The following is a 25337-nucleotide window of genomic DNA, read 5'->3' on the forward strand; positions in this document are numbered from 1 at the left end:
ATCTAGCTTACATTCTGCTTTTAGATTTTAGCTAATGTGTTTTCAGGGAATGTAAATTTGCTTGAAAGATAGTCAACATAAAAAGTGATTTAAGCAACTTTTTTTTTCTGGAAAACATTATATAGATATACCCATGCAAATACACACAAGCGTGCATATATATATAGACTCCAAAGGAAACTATCTATATTCATGTGTATGTGTGTGTGTGTGTGTGTATTATCTGTATGATGTTACCACATTGTATATTATCTATACAATATTACTTCTATCAACCCAGATAATTCTGGAACTATTTTTATAATTTGTATTTGTATCTCTAGACACAAACCAAGGTATACTTCCCAGATGCATCCTTTAAAAAAAGTTTTGTTTATTTATTTTTGTCTTAAAAGGTGTTTGTAGGTGTCTTTAGGGGGCAGTGTCTCTGGTGGGTTGGAGTTGTTTTGTAGTTTCATCTTAATCTATTGTGCACAGGCTACATTGTGTATTTAAATGTGTATATTATTCAGAATTTAAGATTAATTAATATTATATACTTTTTGGTCTTGGAAAACACTATTAAGACAACACTAAACATTTGAGGGGAAAATCTTAAAGTCATATTATAGTTTCTTTTTTAATATTTTTCAAAAAGTAACTGACTTCACAAACACCAACTATAACATGATTTAGACCAAGAAACAAGCAAGTGTATTTTAAAATGCTAAAATAAAATACATTTATACAAGCACAAAGCGAAACAATGCTGATAAAAATGTTAAACTTTATGAAAAAATCATTTGCAATTCACATCAAAATAATTTAACATTCTCTATTGTTTTAATAATACAAGCTGCAACAACAGAAAAAAAAAGATACACGCACACAATTTTTAAACCAAATCAGTTAAAAGTGCAGAAAAAAGTTAGTACAAGCACTTGTAGCCCACACAAATCTTTTAGGATTGGTACCGTCTCTCTAAAATATCTATATTCTATATAGATTTCTAATTACAACACCACCAGCAGCTGCCATTGAATTCTAGAAATACACACAATATACATAGTATATTTTTTCACATTGGGAAGATCAGTGAAATTCAGCCAACTATTTTTATACATGCCTCATTCGTCAATAGACAGTAGAGAGTTCTCTCAGGCCCCAGTCCCTCGTCAGAATGAGTTCTGATTCATCTTTATGCTTTCACTGATCTGTATTTTTTCACAGTATAAAATTGTAAATGTTAACTATAGAGATTCAGACAGCTTGAGGGTTATTAATAAGCTGTTGCTAAATGTGAACTCAGTTAATACCTTTGAAAGCCTCCAAAACATGTACATTTTGCTGAGAGACTAGCATAGGAAGTGTTTTTTGTTTTTTTCATAAAAAGTGTTTAATTCCTGGTTTGGAAGTCACAGAACTGCAGCAGAGCCATTATACAATTCATTTAGTCAGGAATAATCCCTAGTCTTTCTGATCACTTGCTGGACAGAGTAGCTTGGGAAAGACTGTTCCTATCAAGAATTAGCATATTTGGGGATTTTCTTTTCTGCCTTGCTTCAGTCAAATCTTATATGATTTTTCTCCTACTCTGTTCCCCACCCCTAGCCCAGAAAGAGGGTTCTTTTCAAAACACATATGGTCTTCTCAGGCTGCCCCACTTCTCTTCCAAAATAGACGGATGAGTGGACTGCCTAGATAGTCAGCATTACTTGATCACACAGCTCTTCTCTCTTTCACCCTGGGACCAAACTATCCTTTAGGGTCACTTTTCTGAGCCTTAGTATTTCACTGTAATTTCCCTTCCTTGTTGTCATGCTGGTCCCGACTGAATTATCACTGGGCACCAGGAATAGATTATTTTCAAGGAAATTCAACAAGAATAAGTACCTAAATGAATTGTGACATTGATATCCTAGCCCTAGAATGAATGGATATTCAGTTCTCTTTGTATTGTATTTCGTTACTTGGAACCTGGTATTAGAATTGGTAAAGAGACAGAGTTATCATCATTCCAAAAATGAAATACCTCAAGAATGTATTACTTAACAATATGCTGTCCTTTTTACAATGTATTCAATGTAGTGGCAAAGATTATAGAAATACACACAAAAATACATCTTGTTCTCCTCTAGTTGGATAAATTATCTTTCATATTATAGTTGATTATGCTTTCATAAGGAATTATCAGATAGCAATTCATTTGCATTAAATTATAATTCTAATGAATACTCTCATAAGGTAGTGTTCTTTTGAAAGAAATATGCTACTAAAAATTAGAAAAGGAATTTGCTTGTAGAGAAAGTTTTAAAAAATGCTCTATTGATTAATAGAGTGAAACACTGTACTGGAGAATGAATTGGAAATCAAAAGAAGGATTTTATGAAACAAGATTTAAAACTTGGATAGTAGAGCATATTTAGAAAGGTTTCAATGCCTAATAACTCAAGACAGTAATTCCTAGATGAAAGCCACTTTTTGATGAGGATCCAGGAGTATTGGTATTTCAAAATATTTGGCTTTGTTTTTCAGGAAGATACATGTATTTGCTTCTAATGAACCATTTGCTTCTAGTGAAACTTTGCTAGATTTCACCTCTGTTTCAAGAGTCTTATAATATTTGGGATAAGGGTGTTCTGATGATATTATTTTCCATCATGGGAAGTTTGATTTTTCAAAAATTGATATTTTAGCAGAGTAATGCCAGCTTTTAATGTTTTATGTTGGGAGATTTGATTTAATATTTATATAAGTAGAGATATCAGGAAAGGAAGGTCAACAAGCAGTATATTTATTAGAAGTTTAAGAAGTGCAAAATGCTAAATTGTGCCAATGTATACATTTCCATTTCTCAATTGCTATTTTTAAATAGATGTGAATGAAAAATTCATGCCAAAAATAAGGAAATCGAGCTAAAAGAAAAAGTTTTTATTTATTTTTCTCTCTGCTAGAATCATACTCTGCCTCACAGGAAATTGTTCTCATAAGGCTATCTTTAGTGTAAGGCTGGGTCAACTCAACTTTAAATTTTTAGGACACCTCCTCCTTTTATTACTATCCTTATTTAAAAAACAAAAAATTTGGCACCTGAGGATAGCTGTAATGGGAGGAAGAAAGAAATGACAGTGGATGTAGGTCTTGAGCTTGGTCTACGTCCATGAGCCTGTCAAAGCACATGTATTTCAATTATGACTTGAAATCTCTTTCCTGCAGTATTTTAAAAAGTGACAGTATGAAGTGCACAAAATCATACTGATAATTACTTTAAAAAGGAAAATATGAATAATTGCTTTGCCTCTTTTTGGAATGGCTAAGAAAGATTGTGTGGTTTATATTCATTAAGGTTCCCCTGTTTTAATATTCTGTATTGCTTTGAAAAAATCTACATTTGTCATAGTTCATAGCTGCCTTGTTTAAGCAGCCAAGAAAAGTTAAAATCACTGTTCACTAGCATAGCTAAATATCTGCTAAGCCGACTTGACACAGTTTAAAATTTCCAGTGTGTTAAGATTGTGTTAATTCTTTCAACGACAGTCATTCCAATCATGACAATGTCTTCATTGGGTTTATGGACCACTCTTCCAGTGGTGGGACCCAAAAAGAGGAGTTCCTTGTGCATCAGGTTCTCAAAAGAAAGGAATGAAGAAGCCCAAATGCAGATTTTAATATTTTTAGCTGGAAATACTAACGGAACAGCATTCACAAGGAGGAGTGGCCACGTTTTATGAAGGAGATAGCTGGGCTGGAGCTCAAGAATTATTAATACAAAGAGAATTTCCAGCTACACAATGCACCCCTGCAAGGGAATTACGAAACAGTATTCCAGAATTTGTTTTGTTTTGTTTTGTTTTGTTTTTTGCTACTCCAGTATTGATTGGCAACATGGTGAAATAGTCAAGAAATCTTCCACTGGTTTTCATGATTAGTGGAGGTGGATCTGAAATAACTAGGCGGAATCCCGGATGTAGGCTTTTGGAAGAGGATTTCACAACCAACTCGGAAAGTCCCCAGTAAAAGCTCCAGGTACATTAGCGCAGCACTCACTATCCAGTTGTGTATTAGGCATGGGATACACTCACAATAACACCACAGTAAATACCGGGTCCAAGTTACTGGTTTTCAAGATCTTCACGAAAAGGAAAAAAGAAAAAGAAAAAGGAAAGAAAAAAAAAAGAAGAAGAAAGGTTGACGTTTTGGTCCCAGATTTTGAGTTTGTTAGAAAATGTACATTCATGTTTGGTGAATCAAAGAATCTTCTGGGAAAAGAATTAAAGTAAACAAAACTTGTTACAGTTGCTTATTAACGATGCCTTCCCCGCCCTCCATTATACTGTTTCACACTCCCTGCTTTCCTAGCGCAAAGCACTTGGTATGCAACTGGTTTAACAGACTCCTTGTCAGCCCTCAAAAATATAAGCAATGTTCTTAAAAGCCCATGTTTTCTAAGGCCACTAGAAGAAAATCTGCCAAAAGATTTGTAGTTGTCTTCGTCGGTTGTCCATAAATAGCACTATTAATCTCATGTTTCCATTACCGGTGTACTCGGTATCTCCCACCTCGGGTCTTAACCAGGTGACCTCGGCTCTTAACTAGGTGACCGTGCTTGTCACTGTCAGTGTGAACACCGGAGGTCTCGGCTTTGCACGCGGAACCCAGCGCGGTTTCCAGTGACGTTCACAACGACGATGAGCTCTGAGTGTAATCTCTTATGATAAGTGTGTCATATTTGGGAGACGATGGGATACAGAGGGCCGACTCGGACACTGGTGAGTTGGGGGTTGTACTTCCCGAGTCCACCGAGTCTCTGAAGGGGGACGGCGGGGTGAGGGCCACCAGCTCCTCCAGGTCCGGCTTGCCGGCCGCAGCCTCGGGCCCGGCCGCCGGCGTTTCCCGGGCAGCGCCCCCTGCTGGCGGGGTCCCAGCCGCGGCCTGCGCGCCGCCGGTGACCTCGATCGCAGGCAGAGGTTGGATTTCCGCGAACGTCGTCATGGTTGTGGGCAGCTGGATCTCTTTGGGGATCAGGTAGGACGAACAGAGCGGGGCGCCCACGCCGGGACCGGGAGCCGCGGAGGACAGCATCATGGAGTTGAGCTCGCTGATGTTGGCCGTGAAGCGGGTCACAACGCTACTGATCTGCTCCATGAGCGAGCCCTGCGAGGAGCTGCTGCGCGCCGCGGGCTCCGAGTGCAGCGACGGCACGTCGTCGTCGGTGCGGCTGGCCGAGCCCGCGCGGCGGCTCAGCGTGCTGATCGGCGACGGCGAGCGCGGCCGTGCGGGCGCGGGGAAGTGCTCCTCGGCCTCCGCCACGTCGTACAGAGCCTTGGGGCTGGCGTCTGGGGGCTCAGGCCCGGCGGGGCCGGCTCCAGCAGCCCCCGCGGCCCCGGCGCTCACGCCCACGCCCACAGCAGCGCCGCTGGCTCCCAGGCTCCCAGTACTCTTGGGGAAGGGCTTGATGACGGCTGTTTGGTTGGGGTTCTCTTTCTTGTTGATGTGAATGGACAGCCGCTGCCACAGGTGCTGCCCCCGGCTGCTCTTCTCGTTTTGGGCCCACGTGACGGATTTTCCATTGGAGCTGCGGAGAGATGGGAGAGGAGAGGTGACTCAATCGGGTCCTCAGGGGACTTCAACGAGGCTTCCCCAATGGTGGGTGGCCAAGGCCGGGAATGGGGAGGACTTTTCTCATGCTTTCAGGAAATAGGGCATCCAAAGGACACCGTGGAAAGAGAAGGTGTGTGTTTGTTTTATTTTGAATAAAAAAGCTACTTTTTAAAATTTGGCTTTCAGTTTATCATTACAACGAAAGTGTGCTAAAGGCGATATTAGTAATGCTAAGGAAGAATTTATCGGATTCTGCAGTAGTCCTGACCCCACCTATACGGCAACAGCTGTTTATGCTGCAGACATAAATACAAGGGACTGCGGGATTGTGGCTGGGGGCAGAAGTGCTGGCTCAAGGTAAGGGCTCCCTAACGTTTGCCGCTTCTGAATGGAAACATTAGAATTAAGATCTAAACCTAACCAACCCATTTATCATCCCGAACTTCCAATGAGTAAGAAAGTCAAGGGTTACCAGAAAATGGACCACGGTTCCAGTTTGGCTTTTATTCTGCAGGCTAATGGTTGGTATATACTATGCATTTCTATCTGAATTCCTGCCTTTGAACATGGGTTTTCCTAGTCTATTCGCGGCTAACTAGGTGACCGTGCTTGTCACTGTCAATGTGAACACCGGAGGTCTCGGCTTTGCACGCGGAACCCAGCGCGGTTTCCAACACATACACAAATTTCTAATTAATTAGAACTTTTCTACTTCACAGAAATTTTTATGAATTCCTTTTTAGGGCCTGAAACTTGAATAATAATTCCATGAGGGCAAGTGCATTATATTGCCTTTGGCACCTGACATAGTGCTCTCAAATTAGGGTGGCCATGAGTGTTGCCTGACTGGCAGGATTTCTTAGGACCTTTCTTTCTCTCCCCTCTCCCAAGCAGTTGTTTTGGGTCTCCACCCTTGGATCTGAAAGCTGCTCTGATGAAGAGGCAATCAGTGTCTCCACCTCACTGCCTGACTGTGCCTTCCTTACCATTAAAACCTGACACAACAGAATCTGAAACTACAGACTGTTAGGAACCTCACATGTGGTTGGAGGATGTGGCCTGGACTTCTTGGCTATTATATGGAGAGATCGTGGTGCAATTCCCCTGTCATAAAGGAATCTGAGCTCTCCGCATCTAGTGGGCTCTGTTTTGTCCACATAGATGGATTCTTGGGGTTGTGTCTGAGAGAGAGTTTTGGGCAGTGTGCAAATAAAAGGCTTTGGAGGACCCAATGTTTTCATCTCTGCCCATAGTTATTAAACTTAGTTGTGCATAAGACTCACCTAGGGCATGGGTCGATGATCCCATGCCTGACCCCAGGAGATTGTAAGTGTCTGAATTGGGGTCCAAGAATCTGTATATTTTTACAAGTACTGTGTCACCTGTCCCTCAAAGTGATTTTGAAGCAGATGTTTCACAAACCATAGACTGAGAAATTCTTTCAGGAAGCTGTCCTTTCTCTCTGGTTTCCCATACTCCCTTGGTCTCCTTGCTGGAGGCATTGTCTGCCTTTGTCAGGGGATTGAACCCTGCCTTGGGGTGCCTGATTGCAAGTGCCAGAGCCATGCTGCCTGAGACACTAGTTCCCTTGAGAGCAGGTCACTGTTTCTACAGCCCCTTTAAAAACAGGCTTCTTGCCTCTCTCTCACACTTTCCCATTTCTTCATCTGTCCCTTGCCACTTTGTGTTCTTCCTTTCTGTCCTCCTTCCTTCAGAATTCTCATTCCATTTAATCTACCCAATATATTGCAATCTGATGTCCTGCACAATTCTGAATGTGTAATGCCTCCCTTAAGCTCCCTCCACAAACATACTGCATACCTGCAAATCCCCAAATCATTTCCAGATCTGGAGGATCCCATGCATCAGAGTAGCAGAAGGGGCACCAATAGCCTGCTGACTGCCCTTTCCAGTAGAGTTCCAGGGTTTGTTTTTCTGTTTTATATTAACTTGACCTGCCATATTTCAAGGTTTCAGTGCATTTCTTTCTGCCTTCCCAGGAGTCTACCAACTTCTGGAAAATGACCCAGAAGAAATGGGCTACATTATTTATGGGAATTGATTGGGAGGATGATTGCTAACTATTCCCTTTCTCTTCTAGCAGCAAGAGGAAAAAAAAAACAGGCATGTAGGGAGGAGCAATTAGACTTTCAGGTCACTGAAGTTCCTTTTAATACAAAGCATGTACTAGAAACTAGAAGAATAGCTAATTCTGCACAAAGTACTGGACATCTTCTTTCCTGCCCATGACTTTGCTCAGAGTCTGTGGCTGTGGAGGGGAGGGGGCCATGGAGGCCACCTGAGGAACAGTGGAAATGAACCTGAACAGAGGAGATACCAGAGGCACCAGTCCAAAGCTGAGTACTTCAATTCTTTCCTTGGGTCATGAAAGATTTTCTCCCTTCATTTCTTCCCATGAAAGATTTTTTTTCCCCTAAGTAAATGGTAACTCTTAAGGAAACAAACTGACTTATGGCATTAGCCTATTAGTAGAATGTAAGTTCTATGAAGATAGAGACCTTATATAGCTTGTTCAGTGGCACCCAGCAGGCACTTTTTGTTTTTTTTTTTGTTTGTTTGTTTTAAAGAGTAAGCAGGTAGAAAGTTTATTAAGGATGCATGTGAGAGGACATACAGGCGCTCTGGCAAATAAAGAGGTGGGAGGCAAGAGGCCTTGACACTGTGGAGCAATCTGCTTTTATAGATTTTTGTTCCATTTATAATTAACTATTTTCCTATCCTCCACTTTTCCCTCATCTGGATGCTGGAGCACAGTGACTTACTCAGGTGGGTTTGGTTGGCTCCACCCTTCTCCCTCCTTTGTGGTGCTTGAGTGTGGTTGACTCACTCAGGTGGGGTCCACTGCCCCCAGGTGCACAGGGCAGGATCTTAATAAGCATGTGATGGATGAAAAGGATTCTTAACAGGGCCACTGTAGCGTCCTGGAAAGGGCATTGGACAAAAGATCCTAAAACCTTGTTTCTAAGTCTGCATCTGTCATCCTGGATGCTTGGAAAAGAACAATCTCTTTAAGCCTCCATAAAAAGGAAACAATATTTCATTTGGTCAAGGTTGTTATGAGAACTTAATGAGATAATGTAGGTGAAAGGGTCTGATAAGGAGAAGATGCCTGAGGATGTTAGTTTTTGAGTTCCAAGTGAATACTAGGTTTCAGAAAATAAAATCAACGTGCTTAGTGCCATTAAATTAATGCACTTAGTGCCATTTTGAGGTCTGGTTTAAGTAACAGAGAATTTAATGCAAAGTAAAATATGTGGTAAAGCCATACAGTCTTTCTGATTGTTAGTATGATATGGGAGTTCCAGGCCTTATTTTTTTTTAATTCATGCTGTGATGCAATAAAAGACAATTATTCTACCTAGCACACTTAATGCCTATCCTGCAAGTTGTAACTCTGCCATTTCCTCTCTGACTTACTTTGAAATACCAGTAAATGAGAATGGTGCAATTGCAGGGATGACCTTAAACCTGCACTGTTTGGAAAATATTGGTATTTTAGCTAATATTGGTAACAAATTACATATGACAGTTCTCACAAATGATTGCAACTCATCAATGCTTTTTGATGGCCAAGAATTATTGATATGAGACTTCCTTCAAAGAGGGTAAAATTGAATTCAAGAGAGAAGATATGTTCAGAAGACTAACATATGAGTTATTCACAGCATTTTGATAGGAAGAGGTTGTATTTCCTTTCCATAGAGCCCTGAAATGAAGAAGCAATGCACAAGTGGAAGGGTGCTGAGGCAGGGAGGGTGAGGGAGAGCAATGGAGTATAGGAACAAGCAATCGGTTCACTCTGCTCCCATCGGGTAAGATTGTAAGGGATTCAAAACTTTCCAAGAGGGAGAAATCATTTCCAGTTGGATTGCCTAGGGAAGGCTGCTTATAGGAAACAGATTGTAATCTAGGCCTGGAATAATTGGTAGATTATAATGAAATATAAAAAGAAAGTGATGGGCATTGCCTTTCATGAAGGACTGATAGAAGTTTAGGAACCCACAAGGGATATTCAAGGTATAACCAATAGCCCAGTTTGTGGTGGAATGGAGTAAAAGTTAAGGCATCTCAAGTTGAAGTTTGGGCTTATTCATCCACTATAAAATTCTTCCTGGCAACCACTAGCCTACATGGATCTTCTTTCATCTCCTTTCTTATGCTTTCTGAATAACTCATTCATAGTTAACCTTGGCCTTCTTACAAGTGTCTGGAACAGATAGTAGTTGACTATATTAGACTAGAGAGATATTCTAATTATTAGATTCATTTGCAATCTACAAGCTTGATCAACAAATGAATGAATAAATACATACTCATGGCTTCTTTTCTGTTATTAAACTATAAAAATTCCATGTTGTTAATTAATACATTGTGTGTTTGGTCTTCGTTTCCCAGCTCAACAAAAACAATTTGAATATGTAAACCATGCCATAGTCTTGAAACCTTCACCAAGCTTCATCCATTGCTCTGACTACCTCATCTGGCCCCAGTACCAGTCCTACTTCAGAAAAATGTTAAAGCCTAATTGATATTTGTTGAGTTATTAGTCCTTCGAGTGATGAGGAACCAAGAAGATTGACATAAGCAAAATAGTGGTGCTCAGGGTAGATTTAAGAAGTTCTTTTAATAATGCAGGGATAGAGAGTTAAGATGCTAACCAGTGTGACAAAAGTGAAGATAGAAAGAAGTTACTGATATGAAAATGATTGTTAAAGAAAACCCATTTATCCCTGCCTCTTGGGTTTTCCTCGTCTGTTTTAGAGGATTTCAGAGAAAAGGTTGTTCACTGAGGGATGAAATTTCAAGGAAGGATTTATAAATAAAGTGGAGCTTAATAAGGACTTAAAACTTGGGAAATGTTAAAATTTCAGAATGTTTAAGACCATCCTCATAAAGAGAAGCATCCAACAAAGTAGGATATAACACAGGACCATGCACCAAGCAGAGGCATTTTGCTGGATCATCACAGAGTTATCATTCTCAAATGAAGCTACTTCTTTTGACCTGTGAACTCAAGCTTTAAAACCAAACTTCTCCTCATACCTGAGATTTAAATTCTAGGCTTTAGTTGAGGTGCTCCAACTAAGGTTAGAAGTAGGTGGGTTTTGTTTGTTTGTTTGTTTTTGCCAAAATTGGAAATGATTTTTTCAGAAACCACTATTAATCCGAGCTTACAATTTAGTAAGAAAGAACAAAGCAACAGGTAAACAAACAAATAAAAACCAAACTGCGGTTTGGATCTATGAGCCGGTACAGCCAGGAAGGCTTTGTGGAAGAGTTCAGCTTGAGCTAAACCTTGATGAAACATGGGATCGAGATTGGTAGCAAAGAAAGGGAGCGTCCTGGAATGCTATCAGCTCCCATTTGAATAGGACTTTACAGTTTACAAGGTGTTTTTACCTGTATTATTATGTCTGACCTTTACAGCTGTTGTCTGACATAGCACTTATCATATGGTGCTTTGAATTGCTTATTTGCAAATCCGATCCTGCACTAGACCTGGAGCACAGCCCAGGAGCAGTGAGTGTGTGTTTGGTATGGTACCTGGTACAGAGTTCTAACCAATAAGAAAGTGCACTGGGAGGGTCAGGTGAATTAATGGAATTGCAACATCTTGAATGCTTGGTTGGTAATACAAGTATCATTAAACTGATATACAGATGAGAAAACTGAGGCTTATGGAACTTAACTAAGCTGGCTGAGGCCATATAGGAATTAAGTGGCAGAAAAACAGCTCAAATCTAATCCCAAACCCAGGGTAATACCCACCATGTTATTTATACTGTCTCTCTGCTAAGTGCCATGATGCACACGAGCACCAATGGGTTAACAAGACACCCGCTTGAGGAGCTTCCAGGGAAATGGCAAAGGCCAGTCTCTTCTCCTAAAATAACAGGAGGACAAAATCCAAAGCTCTGAATAAACAAGGGCAAAGCAGTGACTGGAACATTGCAGGGATGAATCCAGAGGGACCAAAGGATAAGATGGTGTTCCAGGATTTTTACAACAGTGACTGGAAAAATGATTTCTGTTTGGGCAAGACTCCTTTTGATCTTAGTTGAATCACTTCAGCCAAAGCCTGCAACTTAAATGTAATGTATGAATAATACTTTAGTTTTGAGGTTTGAATCCTGATTGGAGATTCACCACCAACATGCTTAGTATCTGTAGGAGGCTCCAGGTTTAAGAAGGCAATTTCTCTTGATTATTTTTTCTTATTGGTTAGAACAGGCACATGCCACAGATGGAGGCATTAGGTCAATTCCAGTCATGACCTCTTTGGGATGTCTGGGGTATATAACACTGTATACCTGCACTATTAAAACAACTTCTTAAATCTACCCTGGACACCACTATTCCGCTTAAGCCAATCTTCTTGGTATCTCAAAGAAGACAGGAATCTCTCCTTTCTCTTAGGAAGTCAGTTGGGTGAAAAAATTAAAAGATGTTACTGACTTTTTTTTCACTTGCAATATACTGCCTTCTATATTTACATCTGACATCTGAGTATATGTGCTTTCAGGTACATGATATTATTAATTCCTCAAAACAATCTATGAAACTGTTATCAACATTATGTCTGTTTTATAAACTATGAAACTGAGGCTTGGAGAGGTTCAAGGGACTTATGTGCACAAAGGTGGAAAAACTTAAGATGTTAAATCCTCCTATATCTAATCCTAATCACATGACTTTCCATTGGTGACTTGTTCTAGGAATGGAGAAGATAGTGGTGTAAAAGCATAGTTTCTGCTTTGAAGGCATGTAAAGTATCATAGCAAACAATTGTTAGGTGCAGCAACCCTATTTCATACCTCTCTGAATTCCCAGCATGAAGTGTAGTGTCATGCATAAAGTGATGAATAAACATTATTTTTAAATAAATAATCCTTGTGTTGAAGAATCGGTTCAAAATGACTCATGGCACTTGGAATTAGATGGAATAAATGAAGCAGGTTTTCAGACCACTTGGCTTTGCTGAATAACTTTTGCCCACATTACCCATCTAATGGAAACATGGTAATAAGATTAGGTAGGCCCTATTGCAGGATTTCACCTGATTGTGAGGTGGGACTGAGAGTAGAAAGTATCCCTCTAGAGTTCACTTCCTCCCCTAGGACATGTGAGTTTGGACTTGACAAGGCAGGCTGCTCCATGCTTGGTTTGGCATTTGTTGCATCAAAAATTATTTGATTTCCCTCTTCCATTTTACAGAAATCCAAGCTATCAAATTGTCTCAAATAAAAGTAATTATATTTGAATATAACCACTGAATTATCTACAAAAAGATATTATATACATGTGTACACACATATACACACACACAAAATATATATGTCACAGGTAAGGACAGCAACTTTCACAAAAAAAAGAGAGGTAAGAAGAGGATCAGCAGAACCTTCGATGAGAGGGTCATAAAATCCAAGCATTCCCGTTATTATTCCTTTTAAGGCTTTTCACAGGCTGAAGAGAAGACTATTCAATATAATCACATATAAATTGAATACAATCATAGCAATTAATGATTATTTTGGAAAAATAAGCAAAAGGAATTATGAATCTGCTATATATTTGTGGCACTTAACAAAACTAGTAATTTCTATTCAAATCACTAAAAATTACCTAAACTTTGAATTTTTGTGTCCTATAAAAATTTCCGTGGAAAATTGCCTCTAATAAGTTTTTGAGGATTATTATAAGCTTCTCAGAATATACCATTTTTCCTTTCTTTTTTGATCAATATATTCCTAGAAGATTAATTGACAAATGGTATATAAAGTAAGAATGACAAAAGGTGGTTCATGAATAAATAGCTCCAGAGTAAAATAAGTTAAACAAAATTAAACTAACTTCTGTAGAATTTCTGAAAGCCTTTATTATGCTAATGTTCACCAAGTGTCCTTAAGAGGGGGATGTAGCATATAGTGTTTGCTAGATTATTTTCATCTGCACCTCCTTCCTGACCTTCCCCCTCCCCACCCCCACTCATGTTGCATCTCTTACACCTGATCTAGTATTCTTCAGATATATTTTGAGAAATTTTCTTCCAGGGATTCTGGAACCCTAATCTTATAACTGCAGATCTTGTTGCTTTCTCACTTCTCTTTCCAAATCAAGGCCTTATTATTTCTATCACAGTTTTAACCCTTTAATGCAGCCTATTGCTCTAGCAAGTCCCGTCTAAGTAAGTTTTATTTTTTTATTAAGATTGTCAGTTCTTTTAGGGTGGAGATGATCTTATATGTCCCTCAAAACCCCATGGTCCCTAAAACAATGTTGCTTACACACAGAAAGATTCTCCGTGCACATTACTGATTGGTTGATTGAATCAACAGACCTATAGCACTGTTGGGTACTGAGGATAGAAAATGAACAACATGGTCTTTGCCCTCAGAAACCTCAAGTTTAGTGAGAAGTCACAGGAACCAAGACAATGTACGGTACTAGCGGCAAACACAAAATGTTTCAGAATTATGAAAGAGGGATAAGAGAAACTAAAGAATTTTCAAAAAAGCTTCAAAAGAGGTGTTGACATTAGTGTTGGGTTTGAAAACAGTGTCGGGGTTTACCAAGTAGGATAGGAATGGGGGTTGGACAAGATGGAAATAGGGAGAAAGGAAGAGTAATCCAGGTAGAAAAAAAAATATGTTAAGATGTAGTATTACTGTAGAAAGGAGCTAGGGTGTCTGGGAATGGTAAGAAATTTGGAGTGTCCAGAGAACAGTGTGCTGAAACCGAGGGAATGAAGGTCAAAGAGTTGGTAGGGTTGGGCTGTGAAGGGCCTCGTATTCCGAGTGAGTGAGCTGCTATTTTATCCTGGTTGGCAGACACAGTGGTTAGAGTGTAGATTCTGGAGTCAGACTGATTTGGGCTCCAATATGGGCTTTATCATTTACTTTATTCAGAAATCAAGTAAGATGCCATACTTTAAGGTAAAGCATTTCAAACAGTGTCTGGCTTATGTAAGCACCCAATGAATGTTGGTTGTTTTTACAGATAGCCACCAGAGAACGTGAATTTTACAGCAGGGGAATTAATATCATTAAAATTATTTTCTAGTTTTTATTAGGCTGTATTTTATTAACTTTTCCAGAATTTATTTTTGAGAAAATAACTAGGGTGGAATGTGAAATAGAAGAGTTAAAGGGACTTTCTAATGTGGTAACCTTGGGTGATTGTAATAGTAACTAAAAGTTATGAAGCGCTTGCTGTGTATCAGCAATATAGTAAGTGTGATACTCACATTATCTCATTTAATCCTCACAGCAGCACAGCAAGGGAAGTGCCTATTATTATTCTCATGTTACAGAAAATGGAGATTGGAGGGGTAAAATGGCAGTTCCAGGTCACACCCTGGCTACTGCCAGAATGAGGATTTTAAATCTCTCTTACCTCAGGATTCTCACTAAACCACTTTATTATATAAGTCATTTAATATGCCTGAGGCTTATTTTCCTCATCTGTATCATAGATATGAAAAATGCCTTCCTTATAATGTTCATGGGAGAATTTAATTCATAATGTATGTGAAGGGACTAACTGCAGTGTCTGATACATAATAATTACTAATGGTAGCAATTGGTTGTTTTTGTTTTTAGAACATCTCTAAATATAAATTAGAACAAACACTGATTCTGGAATGACTTTGGGAGGAATGAAGAGAATGTTATTGCAGAAGTCCTAACCTATTGCTAAGCAACTAGCTTGCCTCTACAGTTCTGGAAGGACAGACTTTCCCTTCCATGGTCCCAGGATTGTATACAGTTGCATGCCTAGCCCTTTCTGAACATTGAATTCACATTCATTACTATTTAGATTTTACTGCTCTTAATTCTTCTCCACTGGTATAGGCTATAGCTTATGGTATTAACTGAGGAATTAATCTGAGGCACGCATAAATCCACCATCCTATGGGAGAGGGTTCGGTACTGCATTGCAATGATCTGTTTTGCTGAATGTTTTCCCCATTAGACTACAGTTTTTCATGTCTTATTCATCTTTGTTTCTAGAATCAAGTAAATACTTAGCTTATACTAGGTACTGAATAAATGAGTGTTACATGGAGGAATAAATAATTGAATGAATGAAAGGCAAAACAGTCCTAACTCAGACATTACTTTTTGAGACTACCTTTCAAATCTGAGATTTTGCTAATTTAATACTTACTCTTATGCTATCACTGTTACCAGATTATCTAAGGCTTTATTAAACATTTATATCCACTAAACTTAAATGCTGCATGCATGAGGTGAAAATCAGTTTTTCAGTTTACTGGGGACGAGTGATTTCCAGAAATGATATCGTAACATAGCAGCAATAAACGTTAGCTTTCTTCTAGCCCTTCAGGTGGGCTACCTCTTTCATTTGACTAAGGGAGCCCTTTGTCAAAGGGAGACTTGGAAGCTCAGAATGTCTGGGCCTCTCCCTCATGGGGTGCAACATGAGCCCAGCAGAAGGTGGACTCCAGCGAGTTCGATAAATTGCCCTGGCTGAGACAGGATGCAATAACATTCACTGTTGGGGTCTTAGCCATCCCTGAGGGTGAACCATCTAGGTATGAATTCTCACGGTCACAGCGTTTAGAGAATTTCCTGATCTTAGGGCACCTCCCTGTTTAGGATTCTCTTTCACTTCTCCTACAATCCGGAGGACTCTGCTCTGAAACACCCTTAGACTGTCCACTGTGAAACTATGAAAAGATGACAGGTTACACTATATTCATGCAGAAGGGGGGAAAGAAACTTCACATAAAGGGAAAACAGCGACATGGTATTTCAGTAAGCGAGAGTGTTATAGGTATATAACACTTTGCATATATGGGGGTTGAGGGAGGAGGTGGGTAGTGAGGGAGTGTCTCTAAGGCCCAGTCTTACAGATCAAGATAAAGCTGTTGTTCTCTGCTATGACTGCATACATTGTACAACTGCCTCTCTCCCCACCAAGAAACTTGGCTCTGGGAGAATCACATCAGATGCAAATTCAAGGTTCTATCCAGGGCACATGAGATGCAGGGTGACACTCCTGGGTTTCCGTGGTTGTTTGAACTTCCCTTGGCCCATCCCTGGGAGTGGTTGTTAAGCAATGGCCAACGAACCAGCACAGATGTTTTCAAGAGTAAAAGGCAACCTGGCATCAGTGTGACACTTCCCTATCACTGTGGGAAGCAAATGGGAAGGGAAAGTGGGGTGGGTAAGAAGAGGCTTCTTACCAACTGATAGTAAACATTTAAATATCATTGTGTGTGTCTGCCCGTGTGTGCATGTGTTTATGAGAACATATATGACTTTGGAAAAAAGATCCGAAGGCCTCGGGAATTTTGGCCTCTCCTTTTGTATAGCTCCAGGCTCTTTTCCCTCCCAAAGGGCAAGCTCTCTCAGAGCCCTGAAAGATTCCCAGCCCTTACTCTATCAATTTTTATTTAATGCTAGATAAATGGAAAGGAAGAGAAAATAGGGAGGGAAGAATATTTATTCCCTATTAACTTTGTATCTGTGGGGATGAGGTGAGCACTCTAGCAGAACTTTACCAGTATTCCCCTCTGCCCTTCGAGGACTTACCAGTGCTTTAAGCCTTCTCATGCCCTTGGCTCTGTCCAACTAAGTAAGGGAACAAAGGGTAAAAGGTACTTTGCTGTTTCCATTATGCCTCAGTCCTAGAGAAGCTTGGACCATTCCCAGAGTGGACACATTCACTTCTCCAGGGGCTACCATTACAAATATGGGTCTGACCCAGGGAAGCTAGGTCTCTTTGATCTGGGGTCGGTCCCCTAAACCTCTGTGTCCCACCTTACCTTTCTCCCCTCTCCCTCCATTCTCAATCATACCCAGTCTTAGGCAAATCTAAATTCTGGGCTGATCAGATCTGAGAGTTCCCAGAATTGACTAAATACTCCCAAGAATACTGGCTGCCAGAACTGAAATCTAATGTTTGCTGTGAACAGTTTCATGTCATTTCCTAGATGACTGAATGGTTCCAAAACATCAGTTTATGAACAGTTTATGATCTAGGTCACCTATTAAACTATAGATTCCTAGCCTGTATCCCCCAAATTTTGCTCCAGTAGGTGTGATAGGCAGCCAACTTGGCCAGGTTTGGGTACACAAGTCATAGACAAATCAGAAGTCATCCTGGACAGATCACTTATTCCCTCATTTGATTGAGTCGCTCCTACCTTGTCCAGCCAACTCCAATAATGTTTGCCTGATTTTCCATTACAGGAATTTTGCCACTTTGTCATATCTAAGTGGAAGGAAGCTAGGATCCCCCATATCAGTCTAAGTTACTTCTGCAAAATGATCCCCTGGGGCTCTTTTTCTTGACAGAGAGAAATCCAAAGATACTTTATAAAGAGATTGTGGGAATAAAGATGCCAGATACACTAATGGGCACACATATGTGCCTACACATGTACACACAATCACATTGCCTCATCTGTGGGAGCCATGGACAAAGTCAGCAAAGTTCTTATAATAAGAACTTACTGCTCCGGGCACCATCCTCTTATGTTGCAAAGTGAAAGACCCACCAGAGGTGGTGCAATGCAGTGGTCTTTAAAAAAGTGAATCATTATATTGGAAACTGAAGGAACCCCACCACTGAGGAAGCAAACAGAGTGTCTGAAGGTGAAAATTCAACAGGATTCAAGAGGATTATCTCCTTGCTGTGTTTCAAGCTCTGCTCTCAGCACATGCACACACATATATACACACTCTATCTCCTGGATTTCTCTATCCCCTGACCCAGGCTAATTTGCAAGAGCTTCCCTTCCACACCTTCCCCCCATGGACTGGGAAATGCCACAACAAATTTAGAGGTGGGATATTGGTTCATAGTGAGTGATCCCTCAACTCAAGCCTCCTCCAGGGTTCTATATCTGTTTAATGCCCATCTTGGCATTTACCTCCAGAGCCCTTTTCTTGAAAGCTAGTACCAGGCAATAAAGCATGTTCATTTCATGCAACACAGCTGAGTTGATGCTTATAGCTCCAAACACCCCAGTTTACTATGAATAACTCAATTGCGAGTGCCTAGCATGAAGAAACATGCACAGCACAGCAAGAGGGAGTGTTCAGAATAAACAGAAGGAAGTAAAGGAGCTGCAAAGCTAAGATAGCTAGAGGAAGATTAGCTTTCCCCATTTCAGTTCAAGAGAAGCCTCTTGCCTTTGTAGTCCACCGGTTTGGCAGGGCATTTGCCCTTGGCTGTGAGACGATGTTATGGTCAAAGAAAGTCAGATTATTTCCCGGATTTTCTGGGATCAGGGGCTGGGGTTTTTCCCTCAATTGCAGTCTTTCCCTCAAAACCAGTCCTAGGCCTTTGCATTTGTTTTATAAATGATTGGCTAGTCCTGGGACGTGAACTTCCTCCAATCTCTCCCACTTTGCAAACTCCAGAATCTTTTGACTAGTAAGTGAAATCCAGGGGAGAACTGACTGTGAGTGAAGCCTTCAGACATGCAAAGCGCACGGCCCTGAGAAAACAGCAGCAGCTGGGACAGGAGGCTCCCATCACTTCACACGAAAATGGCATGGGTTTTGCAAATCAAACACACACAGAAAACCAGTGGTGGCCCAGGCCAGACGTACTCTATGGGACGCACAGTTAAGTGAAGACCCGGAGCAGGGAGCCGCCTGTTCCTTTAGCTCACATACATTGATTTCACACCATCGCAGGCCACTCACGGTTTGCTTACCTGCTCATTGTTGCTCTCCCACCATTCCCCATACTCCCTTTGGGGGTGAAACACTCTATTTCCGACTTGTGCTGGGCCAGTCTCCTGTCTTTGTACCTGGTGAGCATGAACAAGGACAGGAGCAAACAGAGAGACGTGACTGTGTGCTTAACTGCCAGGCTGGGGAACAGCCATGGCTGCAAAGAGGGCCACCCCAGACCAAAACAGGGGTTCCTGCTTCTCGAGACAATGGCTGACTGCAATACTCCTTACATGACTGTGATGGTATTTAGGTAACCTTGAGGATGATTTTGTTAATTCTTGGCTGGACCGAACGTAATCTACCCTTTGACATTGCCTATTAATCAGTGAATTCATCACATTTAATAGTCAGTGATAAAGGACATGCAGTTCCTTAGCATCTAAGAAATAGATGTGTTTCAACAAGTTAGAATTTATTTAGTGATTACCATGTGTCGGGCATTGTATTAGAACTATACCTAAATTCAATCCTGACAACAGCTTTGTAACAGAGGCACTGTTACTATTATTTCCATTTTACCAAAGAGGAAAACTAAGATTATAAGGATTAAGTAGGCCAAAGACACACAGTAAATGCTAGGGCTGGGATTTGAACACATGGACTCTAAGTTTAAGACCTACACTTTTAACCATTATAATGTGTTGCTTTTCATTATAGTTTTTCTTTTTTTTTTTTTTTTTTTTTAATATTTCCTACCACTTACAAACCTTCATTGAGGTCTACTATGTCTGAATAATACAATAAACACTGGGGAAGTGAGAGGTTTACACAACAATTAAGCTGAAGTTTGGTATTAGTATTGGGGTGCCCAAGTTGTTGAGGGTGGCTTAGATAGCTTTTGTAACAAAATTTGCAATACATCACTCCTGGAAAGTACTGGATACTTTACCTGAAATAAATTATGAGGTTCCTAACATTAGTCTGCTACTTGGTACCTTATGATGAGCCCTTATATTTGAATGACAGTTTTTCAAGCCAAGGTGCTTTCACAGAAATATCTTTTATGCATCCATTTAAGCTTGTGGAGTAGGTAAAGAAGACACTGCTATCCCTATTTATCAAATGAGGAAACTGACACTTACTCAAATGACTTGACCAAGGTCACAAGTCAATCAAGATTAACTGCTGTTAGAGCTTGCAAGGGCTCTATATTCTCAAGTTTTATTACCTTTTTTCCCTCTAAAACTAGAACCTGATATGATACCATTTCATCCATGTTCCCAGTATTCATTAGGCAATGATAAAAGTGAGTTTCTATCATAAGCCTTATTTACCTTCAAAAAGCTCACATTATTTTTAGGTTCTTTTCCTGCCATCTCAAAATTAAAACAAAATAAAAAAATAAAAATGAAAATTATTATTTGTCTCAAGGTACAGGCTTCTGCTTATTTCTTTTTTGTTTTTTAAGATGTTAAAAGTGTTTAGCATTTGAATGAAAATGGCTCATTGCATCAAGCTAAATGGATATAATGGATTCATTTATTCACTGGACATCAATTGAGCATCTATTAAGTTCCAGACAAAAGGCTTTGTATAGGGAATATAGAGATAAAAAATCCACAGGCCCTGCCTCACGGAACTCACAGTCTAGTGGGAGAAGGAAGGAAAGAAGATAGTGTGTACCCACGTAACTTTCGGTCTAGCCATGCAGAAGAGAAGACAGAAACTTAAAGACTTTATCAAAGGATGTAAAGCATCATTCTAAGCCAGATTGAGTAGGCTTTATTTGACTAAACACCTTTAAAAGAGAATCCCTTGTGAAGAACCAATCCTTGAATAACACTCCACATTTCAATAGAAAATATTTTGTGCCTATTTGTGAATTGGGTCACACAACCAGAATACTGCTTTACAGCTTAAATAAATCAATAGAATTATTAATAGCCATTTGGTTATTTACAAAGAGGTCCTTAGATTATTTTTGAATATCTGCTGATAGGCTAATAGCCAGTTAGTCACTGAAATATTTCATAGGTAGTCAGGAACCCTGTATTTTTTTTTTTTTTTTAGGACACAATGACTTGCTTTTATTTCAGTATGCATACACATTTTAGCATTTAGTGGTCCTGAACAGAAAAGTGGGAAAACTCAGCAATTTGTCAGGAAGTCAAGCCCGCCAGTTTCAGGATCTGCTGTGCACACCGAGTTCTTTCTTAATCCCTGCTGAGGATTGTCAGAGACAACAGCACCGAAACCAAAGCGTGCCCCGAATTCAAGGTTCTATTTGTTCCAGTTGTCAGAGTCCAAACTAGACCCCAATGGATTGCAACGATAACCAAATGAAAGCCCTGTTTAAACTTCTTCAATTTTTAAAAGCAAAAACAATTATGAGAAAACAATTCGTTCCGAGGGATTGTGTGTGCTTACAAATGTCTTCATGTGGCCTTTCTCCAAGTTTAACCACCAAGGACTTTGAGAGCTGGCAGGTCTGAATAACCCTGGTGAGTGTTCTTTTCACCACATCAAAACCAGAGTTAAAAAAACTCATCAGCTGACAATGACAGCAGAAGGTGGCAGGGCTGAGGACCCAATTTTCATTTCCCAGGCTGGTGGAGAGTAAAGAAATGTGGTTCCAAAACTAAATGAGGGAAGTCAGAGACTCTTTCCAACCTTACCTGATGGCTTCTGGCCAAAGCAAGGAAGTGTAATGGAAAGCATTGGGTGGTGAAGGTGCAGAAAGGGACTTCAGGAGGAGGAAGGAAAAAGCAGCACCCCTCAATCGGGGGTGGGGGGTGGAGGATGGGGGTAAGGAGGAGATATGGGGAAAGCCCTGAAAGAATTCCTCTCCAAAGGCCAATTTCAGAGGGGAGCAGAGGGGGTTACAATCTATTCTTCCACCAAGGGTAGTAGTGGAGAGTGGGGAGAGGATGATGGCTTGGAAGGGGGTAGTCATTTAAGACTAAAAAAAAAGAAACTGGGGGGGTGCAGGTAAAGCACCGACACACACCCAGCAGTAGTCCCACAGGCTGCGACCTGAAACCTTCACATCTATTCTAATACGCTACCCCAATCTGGAGGGCTGTTGTAAGGGAAAAAGGAGGAAGGTAGGGGGAGGGAAAGGGGGGAGAAGGCAGAGACCCCAGGCCCTGTAATCAGCAGCAAGGTGACTGTGTGATGTGTCTCTTCACAGTTGAGTTAGATGTGCCCCACCAATTATGATGGGAACCAATTTAAATATGCTGTTTTGATCCCAGAAGTTCAACTACATGGACAGTGGTTACACTTGACAGTATGATTTGCTATAGCACAACTTATATATTTCAAATGGACAAAAAATTAGTTATCATTTACAGTATCTTAAGATAAAATGCCTTTGAAGGGGAGCTTCCTTTCCAGTACTCTGAGGTCTACAAGACATATCTAGAAAATTTACTACTATGGAAAATGAAAACTGCATAAATTGAATGGGGGTGGGGGGAGGGCCTGCGGTTTTTCTTTTTGATTAATTGCCGTAACACGGTCCTTCAGGCTGCTGAGGGAGTTTCATATTTTCTTTAGACATCATTAGGCACCAAAGTTCTTGCAGGACAACTTTGATGCTATATGAATTCTGCCATTTTGCTAGCACTGATATGGCTCTTGGGTCCACCATGCTATTAGAGCTATTAACTCCATTCATATTAATTTCTGTTACAAATCTTACAAAGGGGGGTGCTTCTGGGTATTTAGGTCCACATTCTATTTTAAGGCTGTATATTCGGTTTTCATAAATTGTTCTTGGAGGCCCAATTATCATCCCTGTCCATCTTGTAAGTGTCATGTCTTCATCATCTTTTAGACCCCAGCTAACTGTGCCATCTCCTATTCCTTTCTGGCCTTCTTCGAGTTCTTCTAATAGTCGGAAATTGCGAGGGACTTTTACTCCCGAGCCCATGGTGGCTGCCATCTTACATCAGGACTCCTGTATTCTTAATGTTCATACATTACACTCTTTGTCCCCCTCCATCTCCCCCTTTACACACACACTGCCAGGTTTCCCCTGATTATGAAATAGATCCTAAACATCCCATCCCATCAAAACCCATTCCATGCCAACCCTACCAACCTCTGTTGGTAAAAGTTTTCACAAATAAAACTTGTTCCAACAAAGCAAGGTATACTTTAGTTTCTTTCTTTTTTTTTTTTTTTAAGAACTTTCCAGTAGTTTTTCAAAAGAAGGTAAAAATGCCATTAATACATATTGGAAAGCTCAGCTTTGTTTTCAGAGGGGCTTGTTCTTGTGTGATTATAATTCTATAATTACAGCTAATTATGTTAACCAGATACTTCAATAGAACACATTTTCATTCATTTGCTTATTCATTATTCCATTCACCAGTAATGTGCTGTTCAAAGTAACAAATAATGCTTTAATAGTCTCTGCTGCAGATGTACAATTCTTTCTAATGTGGTTTATTTCAGAAATATAGAACTGTCAATTAAGAATAGTTCAAACTTTTCAGAGTCTTGCTTGGCCAATGAGTACATAAAAAATAAAAGGTATTGAATAGGAGAGGCTTGAAGTTGTCATGGGACAAGTCACTCTGAATATCATAGAAATCCTATAAGTGCTGGCTTTCTGTATTAAAAATTAGTCTAGAAGGAAGAATTTCAAGGCTAAGCTTGACCATGGACTTTGAAGACTAGAGATATAAACAAGACCAACATGAATAAACCCTGGACAGAATGCCTGCAACATATCTTCTGTGAATGCACGTATGCATGAAAAAATACATGAGATGGAAAGGTAACTTGAAGAGCTATTAAATCTTCAAAATATTTGTTATTGTTTCTTTTGTTTTGTTTTATTGTTTTAAAGAATAAATGCAAACCTTAGCAAATTTGTCGACTGTGTTCAGGAGAGCAGGGATGAGGGGGAGAGAGTAAAGGTGTTTGAGGAAAGGGATAACTAATGTAGGGAGTTTTGAGATAAAATGATTGCAAAAGAAAAGGAGAGAAGATCACACTTTTCGCACCCACACTTCATAATTAAACAGCAGATGCTCTAGGCTCCACCTTCACAACTTACCAGAAATTGAACATTTCTCACCACCTCCTCTATTTGCCCCTGTGGTCTAAGCCACCATCATCTCTTACCTTGAACATTGCAATAACTTTCTAACTGGTCCTGTTCTTATCCTAATAACATTATCCTCACCACTCCCCTTCTGACCCAAACCAGTCCAGCCTTCACATAGCAAACAGAATACATTTGTCAAAACATAAACTGTGTCATGTTAATTCCCTGCTCAAAACTCTGTTACCCCTTTCTCTGAGTAAAATCTAAATTCATTATAATGGTTTAAAAGGTTCTGCATGATCTCCCCTTCCCCATTACCTCTCTCACCCCATAATTTACTCTTTTCTCCCTTGTCTGCTCTGTTTCAGCCACACTGATCTTCTTGTTTTTGAAGACACCAGGCACCCTTTCACCGTCCTGCATCTTTGCTTATTCCTCTGGCTGCAGTGCTTAACTCCACAAATACCCTCTCTCAAAAATCTTTGTTCAAATATCTCTTCCTCAGTACAGTTTGGCATGACCACCCTATATAAAAATGCAGCTGCTACCCCACTCTTCTGTTACCATTTCTTACTTTTATCAGGAGAAATTATCCAACATAATGTATATTTTACTTACTTTCTGTTTTGCCCTGTTTTCAGTAGAATGTCAACTCTATGAAGCGTTTTGGACTGTTTTCTTCACTGCTGTCTTCTCAGTACCTAAAACATTACCTAGCTCATTACAGGTGATGCTATCTGTTGAATGAGCACATGCATGCATGAATGAATACATGGATAAAATCACAACCAAGTTATGGGTGAATTTTTAGTTGGAAAAGAGGAAAGGTTAGAAAGCTCATACTAAAAGACAGATCTCTTAATCTGTCTTGATGAAGTCAGAATAAAAATCAATGAGAGTAGAACATGTGGAATTGGACATTTGAGAAAACAAGAGAGGTAAAGTGAAATAACCACTTTGGGAAGGGAATTTATGGAGTAGACAAGAAATAGGTAAAATGATTGGCAAGGAGTGTATCACTG

The 25337-nt window shown here is 40.0% G+C and overlaps 2 protein-coding genes across 5 annotated transcripts in view; both read right to left on the reverse strand.

Moving 5' to 3' along the window:
- Positions 1-746: 746 nt before the first annotated feature.
- Positions 747-25337, reverse strand: part of GRM5 (glutamate metabotropic receptor 5) — a 554896-nt gene continuing 530305 nt past the window's right edge. For 2 of the 3 annotated variants that reach the window (XM_037841014.1, XM_037841015.1), the window contains exons 9-10: positions 19295-19390; positions 747-5554 (exon numbers count right to left, since the gene is read on the reverse strand). In XM_037841014.1, the coding sequence (XP_037696942.1) occupies positions 4657-5554; positions 19295-19390 (994 nt within the window). In that variant the 3' untranslated portion in view covers positions 747-4656. The remainder of the gene's footprint in view (positions 5555-19294; positions 19391-25337) is intronic. The other variant, XM_037841016.1, reaches the window with a different exon arrangement.
- On the reverse strand, positions 22759-23202 carry LOC119538206 (ubiquitin-conjugating enzyme E2 variant 1-like). 2 transcript variants are annotated; one of them, XM_037841024.1, is made up of 2 exons: positions 23033-23202; positions 22759-22906 (listed from the first exon to the last, which is right to left on the reverse strand). In XM_037841024.1, the coding sequence occupies exons 1-2, from the start codon at positions 23200-23202 to the stop codon at positions 22759-22761; spliced, it is 318 nt and encodes a 105-aa protein (XP_037696952.1). The 2 variants fall into 2 exon arrangements, with proteins under 2 accessions (XP_037696952.1, XP_037696951.1); XM_037841023.1 differs by having other exon boundaries at positions 22759-23202.

This window comes from Choloepus didactylus, chromosome 6 (assembly GCF_015220235.1).
Source record: "Choloepus didactylus isolate mChoDid1 chromosome 6, mChoDid1.pri, whole genome shotgun sequence".
In the NCBI taxonomy this organism is placed as follows: Eukaryota; Metazoa; Chordata; class Mammalia; order Pilosa; family Megalonychidae; genus Choloepus; species Choloepus didactylus.